Here is a 16,408-nt window from a genome sequence, read left to right on the forward strand (position 1 = left end):
ATTTTGTTGGATGTTACCTTATATCTTGCTTCAAGAGGTTTAGCATTCCAAATGAGATAATAATCTGATAAGTGATCCAATAATAGCAATTTTCTTGGAACACTGGAGTTAGCTCATAATGATAGCATCACTCGTGACCATTTGACCTTAGTCAAACAGAAGCAAACAGAGGGCAAAACCATACAAGGTCAGACATATTATCTCTCATGGGAGAGTGTAAGGGAGAAAGAATAACTGAATGGAATAAATGTCTCTCACCAAGTCTTGCTCAGTAGACTTAAATGGTGATCCTGTTGCATAATATGCAGACTGAAGCTCAGCCAGGCAAGTTTATTAATGCAATATGGAAGTAAGTTAAAAGGAAATTTCATACTGGCCGTATATCGCTCAGGGTAAAAATGGAGCCCATCCTTAGCCTAAGCTCTAGGGCTACTGATGGTGGTAGTGATAGTGCTACATCTTCAGGTGAAAATAAGAACACTAGTGGAGCTATAGGCCATCGTGAATTTATCCATAGACCTACTGCAGCAGCAGACAGGCCACAGAAGTTAATGACAAAATGAAGATGATTTCCTACAGTTAGGTGGACTCCTGAGGATGAAATGGAGATAACACACTGCTACTTTTATAGCAAAACCCCCATATTTAAATCTCTGAGGAATACAAAGAGAACACACCAACTATTGGAAGAGCAATAATATCAAAGGAAACGTTGCAAAAGGCAACTGACGGAAATTTAAGATATTTAATTGGACAAATCATAGAACATAAGTACTTAAGTGATCACATCTTAAAACAGCTAAAATATGATGCAGAAGAAGAAATAGCAAGAAAAGAAGGAGATACAAAGAAGACTTCCAAGAGTAAGGCACATGAGCAGCCAAGAGGCACCAGAAGAGAGGAGCCTGAGCAGCCAAACAGAACAAGAACAACGAAAGCTACAACAAAGGCAACTGAGAACCCAAGGAGTGCCACAACAAAGGTGGCCCAGAAGCTGGGTAGCACAACAGCAAAGGCAGCCAAGAAGCCTGGGAGCACTACATTGAAGGTGGCCAAGAAGTTGAGGAGCACCATAGCAAAAGTGGCTGAGAAACCAGGGAGCACTGCAGCAAACACAGCTGAACAATCAAGGAGTGTCAGACCAAAAATACCAAAACAACCAGAAGAAAAGAACCAGATTATTGAGCAACCAGGGAGTAACAAAAGGTTATCAAAAAAAGCGAAGAAGCTCCAGAACAAAGGTGTTTGAGCAGTCAGACAGCAACAGAAAAAAAGTTGCCAAAACAACCAGAGCTACTGGAGTGGCTGTTGAGAAACCAGTGAAAGATAGTTACAACACAGGAGGATGAGAAGGGTATTAGATACACCAGAAAGCAGAGCAAAGAGGAAAAGTAGGAAAGGAGCCAGGAGGCTGAGCAGGCAGGAAGCACCAAAACAGTGGTTGCTGAGCAGGCAGGGGACACCAAAATAAAAGTTGCCAAGCAGTTAAGGAACACCAAAACAAAGGTTGCTGAGTAGCCAAATTGCACAAGAATATTATTACCTGAGCAGTCAACAGATACCAGTATTAAGGTGTAACATAAGAACATGCCATACTGGGTCAGACCACGGGTCCATCAAGCCAGCATCCTGTTTCCAACAGTGGCCAATCCAGGCCATAAGAACCTGGCAAGTACCCAAAAACTAAGTCTATTCCATGTTACTGTTGCTAGTAATAGCAGTGTAAATCACTAAGACACAAACTAGCCTCAAAATACTCGACCCTCCACTAAAGAATATAACTGTGGGAAACCGAGTGGTGTTTCCCAGGCTTCCAGCCTTGTCTAATATTCATGTTATAGCACTTCAACACAATAGAATGATTCCTACCTTTGCAGTTCACTTCCCACTCTGTGGGCTTTGGGTCAGTATTGATTTACAGGAGCTGCGTTTCCTAGAGACATAGGGGCCTCTTGAACCCAGCTGAGCTTACCCTTATGCTCCCCTAGCTGGTCCCACCCTCAGGCCTCTCCCTTCTCCAGCAGGGTCCTGCCCAGGGCCGGTGCTAGCTTTTCTGCTACCCTGTGCAAACAATGACTGTGCTGCCCCCTCCCCCCCCCCACCTCAGAGTTCATTAATATCTGTCCTGGGCCCACCAAAAAAATAACCCAGTTCCCTCCAGTGATACAAATTTTAAAACTGACCCCCCCCCCCCCCCCTCCCGGAAACCCATGGCTGGTGCAAGGGTAAGAAGGTGCCCTAAGCAAACTTTATAGACTTGCACAATGCCCCCCCAAACACCCCCCCCCCCCGCAGCCTGCTACACACACACAGTTAAGAGTTAAGTATTTATAATAACATTTTATATGAAAAATATCAAAGAACAGTATTCTGAGGTAAAAATATCACTTATATTATACTAGCCATTAAGCCCGTAACAACGGGCCACATTAACCTTTTTTTTTCAGTCCATTTCCTTATCCCTCATTCTCCCCTCCCTCCCCCCTCCCCTCACTCTCCTCCCCCTCCCCTCACTCTCCTCCCCTCTCCCCTCCCCCTCCCCCCTCAGTCACTCCTCCCTCCCCTCAGTCACTCTCTCCTCTCCCCCCTCCCCCACTCTCTCCTCCCTCCCTCTCCCCTCAGTCACTCTCTCCTCCCTCCTCCCTCCCCCCTCCCCCCCTCAGTCACTCTCTCCTCTCTCCTCCCAGTCACTCTCTCCTCCCTCCCCCCCAGTCACTCTCTCCTCCCCTCCCCTCAGTCACTTCCTCTTCCCTCCCCTTATTCACAACCCCTTCAGATGGCGCAGACGGAAGATCTCCGGGGGAGGTCCCTCCCTCCCTCGCGCGCGCCGCCGCCGCTACTGCTCGCTGCCGCCGCTACTGCTCGCCGCCACTACTGTTCGCCGCCACCGTCGTTACTGCTTGTGCTCCTCGCCGCGCCATTTTGGTTACTGGCAAGCTCTGACCGACGTGCTGCCCGCTCATGCGCGGTAGAGTTGCTCTCTACTGAGCATTTGCGGCACGTCGGTCAAGCTTCATTTATCTAGTAGATTTACAGGCACTGCTGAGATGCTAACCAGAAATCCTACAAACCCATATGGTATTAGACCCATTATATGGGCTTGACCCTAAAACACTTCCTGTTAGAAGACTACCTCACCTCAGTCACACATGCAGAACATAAACAGACCCTCACCAAATACAGAACAGAGCAACTATAAAGCAGAAATACAAACTTGCAGGCAAAAACTGAAATAGAAACCTGAAGAAGCCAGATTTTCTATGCAATGCAACAATGAATAAATGAATAAACAGAACCATCACCATTCCTCAAACATCAAACAATAAAATTAAGAAATATAATAAATACATAACCATAATAGTAAAAACATACTTGGAAACATAGAAATGATGGCAGAAAAGGACCAACCGGTCCATCCAGTCTGCCCAGCAAGCTTATGGGAGCATCAAAGGTATCAGGCTTGTTGGTTAAGGGTAGTAACAGCTGAATCAGCAAGTTACCCCCAGGCTTATTTGTTTTCCCAGACCTTAAAATTTAGTGTCCTTGTTGGTTGCTGTCTGAATCTGAGACCCCTTTTTTCTCTTTTCCCCCTACCATCAAAAACATGACAAAAGTTTGAATAATTAAAAACTCACATACAATTTTTTTAATGTCCCAAACACCAATAAAATATTTCATAACAGCAGACATATTAAATAACACCCCGAAAAATAAAACTAAAAAGGATTTAAAAATTTCATGCTCTCCATACCTGGGAATTTTTTATTTCTAGTCACCCTGAGATTGTCATGGATTAGTGGGAATGGGGTGCACAGACCTTCTCCTCTCTTTCTTATATATACACACGCACAAGATCACATACACATGCGCTCTCTCTCAGACAACCCCTAGCAGTCTCCAGCTTTTCTTTGGTTGGGATCTGCCAGCACCCTGGGCCCTCCATTTTAGCTGCTGTCAAATTGGGATCCACCTGCAGCCCCATTCTCTCTCTCTCATACACACACACATACAACCCAGGCAGCGCTTATTCTCTCTCTCTCTGTCTCTCTCTCTCACACACACACATACACAACCCAGGCAGGCTCCCGTTTTCTGTCTCATACACAACCCAGACTAGCTCCCATTCACACCCACACACTCCAGGCAGGCTCCCAGTCACATCCACCCAAATCCCAGACAGGTCCCCATTCTCACACATACACCCTCTGTCTATCCCAGGAAGGCTACCATGCATGTATAAACACACACACACAGACCCCCATCCCAGGCAGGCTCTGATTTACAGGCACACACACACACACAAATCCCAGGCAGGATCTCATTTGCATACACCCATCCAACCCAGGCAAGCTCCCAATTCACATAAACACACACGCATACATCCCAGGAAGGCTCCCATTCACACACACACACCCATCCCAGGCAATCTCCCATTCATACACACATACACACACACGCACACACACACCCATCACAGACAGCCTCTCATTCACTCACTCACACAAGAAGACCAGGCAGTCAAGGTCCTGGGGTCATTCCTCCTTTGCTCCTCCGCTGCTCCACCAACCTATACATTCTTCTTTGGCCCGTGCAGCCATGAGTGGACTTCATTCCATCGGCGGCGGAAGAAGCAGGAGGCCAGAGAAGAAGATGAAGCCCATTCTTCAGCTCCTCCTACATGCTGGCCCCAGGGTAATTCAACACTCATGGAGCTGGCGCTTCCTGTATTTGCATCTCATTCATCGCAAGATGAGAATACAGGAAGTGCTAGCACTGCGAGTGTTGAATTACGACAGGACTAGCACATGAGAAGGAGCTGCCGAACGGGCTTCACCTTCTTTTCTGGCTTCCTGCTTCTTCCGTCACTGGTGGGATGGAGTCCACCGGCGGATGCACTAGCCTCCTGGTTCTTTCACTATCGGTGGGATCAGGTCCACCGTGGTAGCAAGGGCCTCTTTCTGCTCCCGCCGCCGCCCTCCCGGGTGTGCCGCCCTGTATAGCCCTAGTGTGCCAGGCCTGGTCCCTCACACAGATCTCTCTCCCTTTGTGGGATTTAAGGTGGACCAGACATCTAGTCTGATCCTGCACATGCAACAAAGGGGTAAACAGGGTCACTCCATTACATACCCCCATAAGCTTGGACCTAATGGTCCAAGCATAACTACTTCCCCCTGGATCCCATCCAGGCAAGTACCATACATCCCACTTTCTTTCATCTGGCCTCCAACCAGCTAGGTTTGGGGTTGGGGCTCTAGGACCAGGCTCACCCCCACACCTTAGGGTCATCCCAGATAACATTGTTAGTTCCACCTACTGCAACCCTTGCCCAGTGTACACCCACAGTCCTTTATCTGAGTCCGTCTGTAGCTCTGGGTTTCACTCCCACCCTAGCAGGATTCCTTGGATTGGCTGAGAAATGTGTGGTAAGTACTCTTCACTAATCTCCGTGATGCCTTGTGCATCCTCTGAACTGTAATGACCAGCACCCTTTGGCAGCTCCAATGTGGTGCCATTTATTGGTTCCTCAGCAGCCCCTCTCACTGGGATCAACATAGTCCTTTTTGCACGTCTATCCATGGCCCCTTCTTCTGGGCCCTCCACTATAGTGCATCCATCTGGCTTCTCTGTATTCCTCTTACTAGGGTCTCCATGGCCTCTGCGGCCTCTTCAACTGGCCCTATGGCAGCACCTCTTTCAGACTTTTTTATACTGTCTTTTGAGGCCACTTGGTACTGCCCCCTTCTGGGCAGTCTGTATTGCCCTCTCCTGGGCTCTTTTCAGTGGCTGAGTGTCAGCATTTTCTTCTGGACTTTCTGTAGTGCCAACCTCAGACTTCCCTACAGCACCTCTCTCATGCTTCTCCTGTTACATTTCTGGCTGTCTATGACCCCTCTCTCAGGGGTCTCCACAGGCCCTTTCATTTTAGGCCATTTCTTTAAGCTCCTCCATGAGCTCTTGGGTAATACATTCATTGCAAGACCATTAGTCATTCTTTCTAAACCAAAGAAAATGGAAGATGGTCAGCAAAGGATCATAGATATTATTCTATTTGTGATGAGTTTGGGAAATGCAGGCCTTGTGGGAGGAATGCATAGGTTGTAAATCCAATCCTGGCATGGGCACAACTTTTGTCTACTGTTAACTCTGCTAAAGCAAGAGCTTTGATACAGCTTGGAGGACAATTATCTCTAATGGCATTTTGAGACTATGCAGGTCTCTATGCTAACATTAACACTTCACTTTTATAAAAAAGAGTATGAACCTCCCAATCAGAGAGATGTGCTTGGTCCTCATTTATATACATTGACTGTGTATGCATTATGCAGATGAGATTGCTATAAAGTAAATGAAACAATGGAACAAGGAGTTCTATCCAAGAGAGCATGCCATCCAAGAGCTCTCCCCAATTGACAGATTACACCCCAGGGAACCAGAAGACGTCTGCCTGTACCTCAGCCTGATCTCTGGGGTAGAGAGATGCTGCCTGATGCCTGCACTCAGCTATGCCATCCAACCTGAACAGAGATGCACCCAGATTCTGATGCCGTCACATAAAGAAGCTACCTGTCTCCTTTAACTGCTCTTTACCAATGTGGTGAGAAAACAAATTTTAACTTTTAAATAAGAAGTCTGAAGTTACGAGTAGATAGTTCGAATTGGTCTGAATTAAATCTGTGCAATCTTCTGATCAATAAGCTATAGTGCTACTTTAGAAATTGTGAAACTGCCTCTAACTTTCTAAATCACTTAAATGATCACTGAATCAATCAATTATATTTTAATTGCTAATGCTCTCAATAAAACCTCTATTGTTAGACAAACTGAATGGGTACTTGTTCTGATTAAAATCAACTCTGATTGACTGTAATTGGAGTAATTAATAAATTCATAAATTCTATGTGATATACAGTAGAGATACCAAAATATGATTATTTTAGTGGTGCTACCATTTTCTTTACATTCACATTCAACCCTGTTGTCCCCAGTGTAAATAAGTTACTGTAGTCCAAACTAAATAGAAATAGGGAAACCAAAAAAAATCCTCTCTCTCTAATTTCTAATCCAAAATGCCACTGCTTCTTCTTCCAGGAGCTCTACAGCCTACTGCCAGCAGGAGAGAAATACTGGGAGAAAGAAGCAGAGGACAGATGTTGGGGAAAGGGGGGAAAAGCCAACCTGATCCCAGGCATCACTTGGTCTTGAGCTAGGGGCCTACCACTGCAGCAGCCTCAATGGGGCAAAATGGTGTGCTCCACTCCTACTTCACTCACAGGTCTTAACACTAGGGCCAGTTATTAGTGGAGATCCCCATGGGGTCTACACTGATGATGTGCTGTCTCTGATCACAAGAACACAAAAACATAAGGAGGGCCAGAGTCGGTTTTCCCGAAAAAACTGTCCAGATGACTTTCGCCGAATATTCAGTGGGGCAAGTCTGCTGCTAAACATACTCGGCTAATGTTACCCAGATAAAGTTATCTGATTCTGCAGCTCACCAGCTTAATGAATATTTTAAAAAATTAAAAGCTATCTGGTTCTAGTGCCCTAATTCTTCCCCAACCTACCCAAGTAAGAAACAGATTCCTGCCATGTCAGTAACGGCCTGATCTCACAAACCCCATTCCCCAAGTAAAAACAAAAAAAAAAGTTGGTCTTCCAGCAGCATGATTTTCCCAAATTACCCCAAGATTTTTATTTTTTATTTTTTTTACATTTTATTTAGACATTTAAAACCATTATATGAGTATCCTTGTTAACTAAAAACAGTGAGATTCTTAAAGAAAATGATATAACATATAATAAAAGTATGAAATCTCAATAATATAGCTACAAACAAAAAATTAAGGGAGAGAAAATAAAAATAAGATACCACAAGGAAATTGAAATCATAGAGGAAAAAATGAGAAAAGACATAGCTGACAGTCCAGGATAATTACCAAATCTCTTAGCCAGTCACGATGTCATACCCCCCCCCCCCCCAGTTACAGCTGACCACTAAATTTCTTTACATCTAAAAAGGCTCTCAATTGCTCTGGAGAAAAAAAACCCCATAATTAACATGTGCATATGTAGCTAAACACGTGCGCAAATAGCGATAAAGAAATGAAGCAGCCAGAGCTCTAGTCTCTTGGTGCATTGCCAAAAAAAGCTTTCCTTCTCTCCCGAGTCGACCAGGTAACATCAGGGAATACATATGTACAATGTCCCATAAATGTCTCATAGGTCTTTTGTAAGTAAAAATGAAAAACAAGATTCCAGTTCTGTTATTTAAAATATTTAAAAAAAGAGCCACTTTAAGCTGCTTCAAACAACACTTTATTTACTCAACTCCTTCTTCCAATTTTCCATTTGTGTATCCGCCAGTTCTGCTTAACAATTTTTCATCCTGTCAATGCCTCCTTAAGGTATGCCCCCATTTTAAAATCCAGGACCTTGACCTTTGTGTGACCCCCTTCCTTCCATTGCTCTTAACTTAAAAAATATTGTCTAATGTTAGCTGGAGCTTGGATGGCCATCTACCTGGACATAAGAAGCACTTTCCCCATCTGTATATGCCAGTTTCAGTATCACCCTTTGTGGGTTCCATTACCATTCATCTAGGCAGCACCCCTGGAAAAGAAAGCAAGATCTCCCTACTTCTGATTCTGCAGGTGGGATGCCACAGTGCACATTTGGCAGATTCAAATCTCCCACCAATAACACCTTTCTTTTCATTGCAATTGTATGCATGTATGGCTTATATCTATATTCAGCTCTTCCGCCAATGCCAGAAGTCTGTAGATCGTGTCTATATAGATGGAAGCGCTACCCCATCTCTCCAAGACGACTCACAGTGCCTTCTCCTTTTCCCATAACCTCTGAATTTCAGTTGCTTTAATATTTTTTTTTTGGCCAGGTAGTTCCTCCTTTCCGTTTTTCATCCAGTTCAATTAGAACCAGTGTTGGGACTCTGGTGGCCTGAGCAATTCCCAAGAGAATTTGTCCCCTTATTTTAATAGACATCACCGCCTACCCATCTCCCAGCACTGTTCCTAGTCTGGTCATTGCAGCAAGAGTCCTGAGGCTGCATTATGAGATCTATATCTGGCCACCAGACGTCACCCTTAATGATGACCACAACTTGCTCCCCCTCCAGGCCAACTGCAGTAAGGTTATATGTGGGAAGAGAGAGACAAGAAGAGCTGGAAGAATTTTCGGAACTAAGCCTACAGGTAGGAAGGCCATTTTGAATTAAACTCTGAAAACAGAGAGTCGGTTAATTTTGCTGAGGGCTGGGATAATATGGTCCTATTTTTTTGCAGCAGGTAAGGAAAGAAGTAGCAGCATTCTCGACATACTGAAGACAGTTGAGAAATATTGAACTTGGGGAACCAACATCAGAGTTGTAGAATTCATGATGGCATAGGCGATATAGCATAGATGATGAAAGACAGATTTACATACATTAGAGAACAAAAACATGAAAGATAGTTTTGGATCAATGGTAACATCAAAGTTAGGAAAAAAGAGATAAGTATGAAATTCAAGTCGAGGGCACTGTTCCCTCTGAGCTTGTGTGTGTGTGTGGGTGTGTGGGTGTGTGTGGGTGTGCTCATGCACCCATGTCATGAACCCTATGCACATGGCAAAACAGCATGCTTATGCATAAAATATATGAAATCAAATTTATTTTTTTTCTATTTATTGAAAACAAATGATATGTTGAAATAACTTAATGCAGAATTCTTTTCATTAAAACAATTACATAACTCTTTCAAAATCTTGATATTTGCATTATACTTGCTCAGGCACCCTTGGCTTGTAGTGCACAAAGAAAATGTGCACATAGCCTATCAAAAATTAGAGGGAACATAGGTCAAGGGGTCATATGGATATAGAATTTTGGATCTGTGGGCAGTTTTGGAGTAGGGTAGCGATGACTGAATCTTACTTTTGTAACATGGTATGTTTTGCAATTGGCTGCTACCCGGGATGAGTCATCAATAATTTTTACTACCATTTTAGAGTGTTTGATTGTAATAACTAGAACATAAGCATTGTAGCACAGTATTGTACATATATTTTGTTAAAACTGGATAACAATTTAGGGAATGTAAAGCTATTGCACTATTTTACACATCTGTGGCATATTTCGCTGAAAGAGATACAACTAATAGTTCTGGTTTCTTTAGTTACCTGGAGGACAGGCCCTAATTACTATGGTAACTGAAGGGCAGTAATAATCTTAATACCTTAAAAGGTGACTGATGTCATAAAGGGCATGTTGTAACTGTTGGGCAAAACTGCATTTCACTTGAGGTTTGTTTTTTCTTTTTTTCTTTTTTTCCTTTTTAATTTGCAGAGGTAGGCCGTGTGAAAAACCTCTCACAACATCTTACATTTTTGTTTACAGACCCCAGTTCTTAACTAACATTTATTCAGTTTTGTAAAAGGGAATTCTAGAATGGATTGCATGCAAGCATGCTGTGAATCAACTAATTGTTATGAGGTTCTGAAGAGGGATGTGAAAAAAGTGGAGAAAGACATGAAGAGCAACATGGAGGTCTTAGAAAACGTTCAACGGGCATTCAAGAACTCTCCCAACCAGTGCTGCTGTGTCCTGTCATGTGTGAACTGCACAAAAAACACTAACTCGGAAGGGGATGTCTGTGAATGCACAGGACTGAATATGTAAATACCCAATTTACCATCCTATTTTTATAGTTAAAGAATTTTTTTTATCAACCATAAGCATTGCATCTGAGAAGGTAAAATAAGGTGAAAAAGAATAAGGGCATGGAAAGGGCTGATGTCCTGGGTATGGGTCCAAAAAGACAAAAGGTGAAGGTTAAAGACCAGAGTGCAATAATATGGCTTAGTGTGTGGAAATAAATAGTACCAAAAAGATTGAGAATGATGAATTAAAATGATCATTGATAACAAGGAGATAGATAAGGATGTCTAGAGTGAAAAGCAATCACGTGCAAAGGGAGTTCTGGATAGCGGTGTGTGTGAAATGTTGATAGACAACTTGCAGACGAGCATGAGTACAAAGCTGCAAAGTGTGAGATATTATAACATTTTCTCTTACAGTTTGTTCTGCTCATAGCAAAAGTCTTAACTAGTTGAAGCAGAGATGGGCCAGAGCTGGATCAATAAATTCTAGTTCTGGGGTGTTCAGATTCAAGAAAACCCAGCACTGACCAGTAAGCACTGAAAACTCCAGAGCAAAAAAATTAATGGATAGTTGTATCGCGTTCAGTTGAAACACTACAGAAATGCTCATTTTCTAGTATTTCTAGTGTGTGACTCCTGACTTTTAACTAGACTACCAATGATGTGTGTGTGGTAAAAAGAAATGGAGAGGGAAAAGAGATGCAAAGCAAAAAGATAGTGAAGGTGAAGGCATAAAGTGTGGGAAGAAGTGAGAGGTGAAGAAAAGAAAATGGAGGCAAAGGAGAGATAAAAGAGAGAAGCAAGAGACGGCAGACAAGAAGGCATCAAGGATGAGTGAGACACACATGGGGAGACAGAAGCAAGCAGGAAGTGGAGACAAAGCAAGGCAAAACAATAAGGGGAGAGAGGAAGGTAAAAGAGAAAACAAGAGGTAATACAAAGACAGATAAATATATCGAAAGCAGGAAGCCTGTGAGGGAGTCTGTTGGTCTGTTAGATGATCGAGGGATTAAAGGGGCACTTAGGGAAGATAAGGTCATCACGGAAAGACTAAATACATTCTTTGCTTCCCTGTTTACTAATGAAAATGTTGGGGAGATACTTGATCTGGAGATGGGTGATGATTCAGATAAACTGTAGTCACGATGAACCTGGAAGAGGTAGTAGACCAGATTGACAAACTGAAGAGTAGCAAATCAACTGGACCAGATGGTATACACCCCAGGGTTCGTAAGGAATTTAAAAATGAAATTTCAGACCTATTACTAGTAATTTGTAATCTATCATTAAAATCATCCATTGTACCTGAAGACTGGAGGGTGGCTAATATAACCCTAATATTTTAAAAGGGCTCAAGGAGTGATTCAGGAAACTATAGTCCAGTAAGCCTGACTTCAGTGCCACAAAAATTCATATAAACTATTCTAAAGAATAAAATCACAGTACGTATAAATAGACAAGGGCAAGATGATGTGTATAGGGAAAAATAGTCCATGCTGTAATTACTAATTACATGATGTTAGGTTCCATATTAGGAGTTACCATTCAAGAAAAAAATATAGGCATCATAGTCGATAATACTTTAAAATTGTCTGCTTAGTGTGCTGCGGTGGGCAAAAAAGCAAATAGAATGTTAGGAATTATTAGGAAGGGAATGGTGAATAAAACAGAGAATGTCATAATGCCTCTGTATCGCTCCATGGTGAGACCGCACCTTGAGTACTATGTGCAATTCTGGTCACCACATTTCAAAAAAGATACAGTTGCACTGGAGAAGTTACACAGAAGAGCATCCAAAATGGTAAAGGGAATGGAACAGCTCCCCTATAAGGAAAGACTAACGAGGTTAGGACTGTTCCGCTTGAAGAAGAGATGGCTGGGGGGGGGATATTATAGAAGTCTATAAGATCATGAAAGGATTTGAATGGATAAATGTGAACCGGTTATTTACTCTTTCAGATAATACAAGGACTAAGGGGGGCATGCCATGAAGTTAGCAAGTAGCATAATTAAAACAAATTGGAGAAAATTATTTTTCACTCATCGCACGATTAAGCTCTGAAATTCATTGCCAGAAAACGTGGTTATGGGAATTAGAGTATCTGGGTTCTAAAAAGGTTTGGATAAGTTCCTTGAGGAGAAGTCCATAAACTACTATTAATCAAGTTGAGTTAGGGAATAGCCACTGCTTATTATTGGCTTTAGTAGCATGGGATCTATTTAATGGTTGGATACTTACTTGCCAGGTTCTTGAAACCTCGTTTGGCCACTGTTGGAAACAGGATGCTGGGCTTGATGGACAGACAAACAGAAAAGAACTAAATTTAACCCCTATGAAGACCTATTAGACTCAAGTAGACGGGTCTTCAGAATAGGAACAGCAGATCTACCAGGCAACAAATCTCAAAAATAGATCCTGGAGGTTTATTGCTACTCTTGTATGGAGGAGGTGAGAATTTGAAAGGATTACAGAGGCAAGTTTGTGACTGAAAAGATGTAAGAACAAAAAAATGCCTAAAAAGGATTTGGGGAGGCAGGAGCAAAGCTTGAAAACATAGTGGGCCGGATTTTAAAAGGGTTACATGCGTAAATCCGGAGGCGCGTGCATGTTATAAAATCCGGGGTCGGTGCTTGCAAGGGGGTACACAATTGTGCACCTTGCGCGCACTGAGCCCGCTCTGAGCCGCGCTGCCTTCCCCTTTTCCCTCCCAGACCGCTCCGAAATCGGAGCGGCCTGGGAGGGAACTTCCCTTACCCCCCACCCCACCTTCCCTTCCCCTACCTCCCCCGCCTTTTCCCCCCCGGCCGACTGCTGGCACGCGATCCCTGGCACAACGGCAAATATGGCCGCTGTGCTGGGAACCTGACCCCGCCCCCGCCTGCCCCCTGCCCGCCCCTTTTTGCAAGCCCCGGGACTTACACGCATCGCTGGGCCTTTTTAAAATAGGCCCGGCGCGCGTAACCCTTTTAAAATCCGGCCCTATTTATATACTTGAATTAGGGGAAAGGTTCCTAATGTGCTTGTTTAGTTTGCAAGACGAAACATTCTCATATTTTAAGCTTACTTCTCATAGCCAATGGCATTGCAGTTTGCTTTTCTGCTCTAATTTTCATATACTTAAAATGTTATCAGGATATAATAGTGCATTACTTTTTGGGGAGGTCAGGATTTGAGGTGCAGTTTCATTATTTTTGTTTCATTGTGTGAGTTAAGTGCACAGAAATCTAATTTTGAAGTTTGTAATAATGTGTCAAAAGCTTCATTCTAGCTGTTCGGTATGACCAGCACATACAATGTGGAAGGCATTGGAAAGAGAGAATGTGGTGCTATTTTTAAATAAATGTGTGCTTCCTTTGCGGTATTAGCCACATGGGTATTAGAACTATCTGTCTATAAATGTGTCACAACTTTTGGCATAACTGTAGAATGTGGCATGGAGGGTTCAAAGAGCAACAGTGAGCTCAGTGTTTCATGTATCAGTGTCCTAACAGTTATGTTTCAATTTGAGAGATTTTTTTTTTGTTTGTTTTATTTATCTTAGAGGTCTTTCTTTCCCTTTCCCCTCCTTTCTAATATAAAGAAAAATAAAGACTCATTTCACCTTGGAGTCACCGTGGGATGCCAGAGAAGGCCATTACTCTCCCAAATTGTGCCTCTTCAACAGGACATTGATAACTTGGAACTTCTGATGCAGGTAGTGGACAGTAAAGTCAACTCAACTGGAACAGCAAATGCCACAAATTCTGGTTGAGATAAAGCAAGTGAAGCTTATTCAAAACTGTTACTGAGGAAAGGGTTCTCACTGAGAGAAAATGGGAGAGTCTGGAAAATCAGTCTAAAAGTAAGCATTTGTGGTTTATTCATTTCCCCCCAACTTCCATCGATCTCCCCGAAGGAGATGTTTAAGAGATATCTCATAGAAGTTTTGAAAGTGCCTGAACAAGCAATTCCGCCTGTTTCAAAGATGGATTCCTTGCCTCCATTCAAGAAAAAAGAAGGGTCTAGTTTTGGTTTTGAGGACTTGGGTCCCGATTGTGGGAGTTGAAGAGAGTTTAAATGCGACTCGGTTGTTGGAAACATCACACTCTGTGTTGGCTGGTACCTCTACAATGATTGTTTCTAGCTGGCTCCTGATGAGTTCGAGTATTCCCAGATGTGGTCAGGCAGACCCAGAAGAAATGTAGGCAATTTTTTTGGTTGTGACCTAGAGTCCAGCAGCTAGGAGCTGTGTTTTACCTTAAGTTCCTATGCAAGTGTTATATTAGGGTTCAGAGAAGTTATATATTTTCTTTGAACCTAGCCAGCTAACACTAGGTTATTATGATCCGAGGCTCCTCCAGTTACTGTACCTGTCTGATAACTTGTTCAGTTACGTTTAGGCTCTGCTATGAATAATGCTTTGAGGTATTACCACTGGTCAGTGTTGTCTTCTAATTTTCTTCTTGAAGTTGTGAAATTGCATCTCCCTCTTTGAGGACTTGTCTTAGAATCAATGTATCAATGTAGTAACAAATTTCCTTCTTTTTTTTTTTCTCGTCAAGAATTGCTGTTTTCCTATTTGATTCTAAGTTTTTCTATCAAGAATTTAGTTTTCCTGAGTGTATTTGAAAAATTGCATAAATAAAAAGTTTCAAAAAAAAATAATGAAAAAGAAAAAAAGAAGCAAGACAGTGAAAATATCACCTGCCTGTCATAGGGAGGATAACTTTCAAAGCTGCACGCGCATATACCTATATTCCAAATGTATATGGGCATGCGCAATGTCGCTACAGTTTTTTATAACCTGCATGGATATGATATGCACAGGTTATAAAATACGAGTAGATAAGCATGCAAACTTGTGACTGCATATGTAAAAACCACGTGCCACGCAAGTTTGAACTTATCTACCTAAGAAGCAGAACTTAGCAGGATACGCACAGATTTACCTCGCTAAGCAGCAACCCGGATAAGTCTGAAACGCGCTACTTGTCCGTCTAAGTAGTCTTTGTCAGACTAACCCAACTAACTGCCTGATTCACTATGATGGTAACTTTAATACCAGCGAGCGGACACACATGTACGCACGTATGCCGGCTCACGTCCAGAGACGCGGCTATTTTATAACATATGCGTATGGTATAAAAAAAAAGGGCTGAACGCGCTAACATGTGTGCACAATTTTATATGGACACACGCATGTGCTCGCAAATGCTGCCTCTACCGTGTAAGTGGGGGAACTTTAATAGAAACACACACCGACGCAATTACCAGTTAAGCCATTTCGTTCCCAGTTAACCCAGTTAAGGGGTACAACTTCCTAACCCCCTATTTAATTAGCCTTTCTTTTCCCCTCTTAACCCTGACCCTTAAAACCCTGCTGATGTGCCTATATTTTTTTGTTTTAGGACTTACATGCCATCCATAGCAGAAGTAAAGTTACACGGTAGGGGACTCTGGCGCGAGCTTCTGTGCATAAGTTTTTGCATGCTGGTTTCATTCATAAATATAGGGATGCCCATGCTCTGCCCTGCACCTTTTTTGGACTTTTTCATTTGTGTGCATACCCGGAGATACATGCATACATAGTCAGCGTTTAAAATCTCCTCGTCGTGCACCAGCCCGACATACTCATGTATCTCCTGGTTTTGGCATGCGCTGGATTTTTAAAATTCACCTTTAAGCCTTTTCTCTCATTCTGTGTCTATGGGAAAATACCTCGATGAATCAGGCCCTAAGTAAGATAACTGGATAAGTCTGAAAAAAGGGCTA

At 42.8% G+C, this 16,408-nt stretch overlaps 1 protein-coding gene across 3 annotated transcripts in view; it reads left to right on the top strand.

The window, feature by feature from the left end:
- LOC115085610 overlaps window positions 1-16,408 on the top strand; it is a 156,498-nt gene that overhangs the window by 114,868 nt on the left and 25,222 nt on the right. The window contains exon 1 of one of the 3 annotated variants that reach the window (XM_029591837.1): window positions 10,285-10,671. The exons of 1 other annotated variant lie outside the window; for it this stretch is intronic. In XM_029591837.1, coding sequence (XP_029447697.1) covers window positions 10,445-10,671 — 227 coding nt within the window. In that variant the 5' untranslated portion in view covers window positions 10,285-10,444. Of the gene's footprint in view, window positions 1-10,284; window positions 10,672-16,408 lie in introns of those variants that run through there. One more of the 3 variants, XM_029591841.1, reaches the window with a different exon arrangement.

Source organism: Rhinatrema bivittatum, chromosome 2 (genome assembly GCF_901001135.1).
Source record: "Rhinatrema bivittatum chromosome 2, aRhiBiv1.1, whole genome shotgun sequence".
NCBI classification, from domain to species: domain Eukaryota; kingdom Metazoa; phylum Chordata; class Amphibia; order Gymnophiona; family Rhinatrematidae; genus Rhinatrema; species Rhinatrema bivittatum.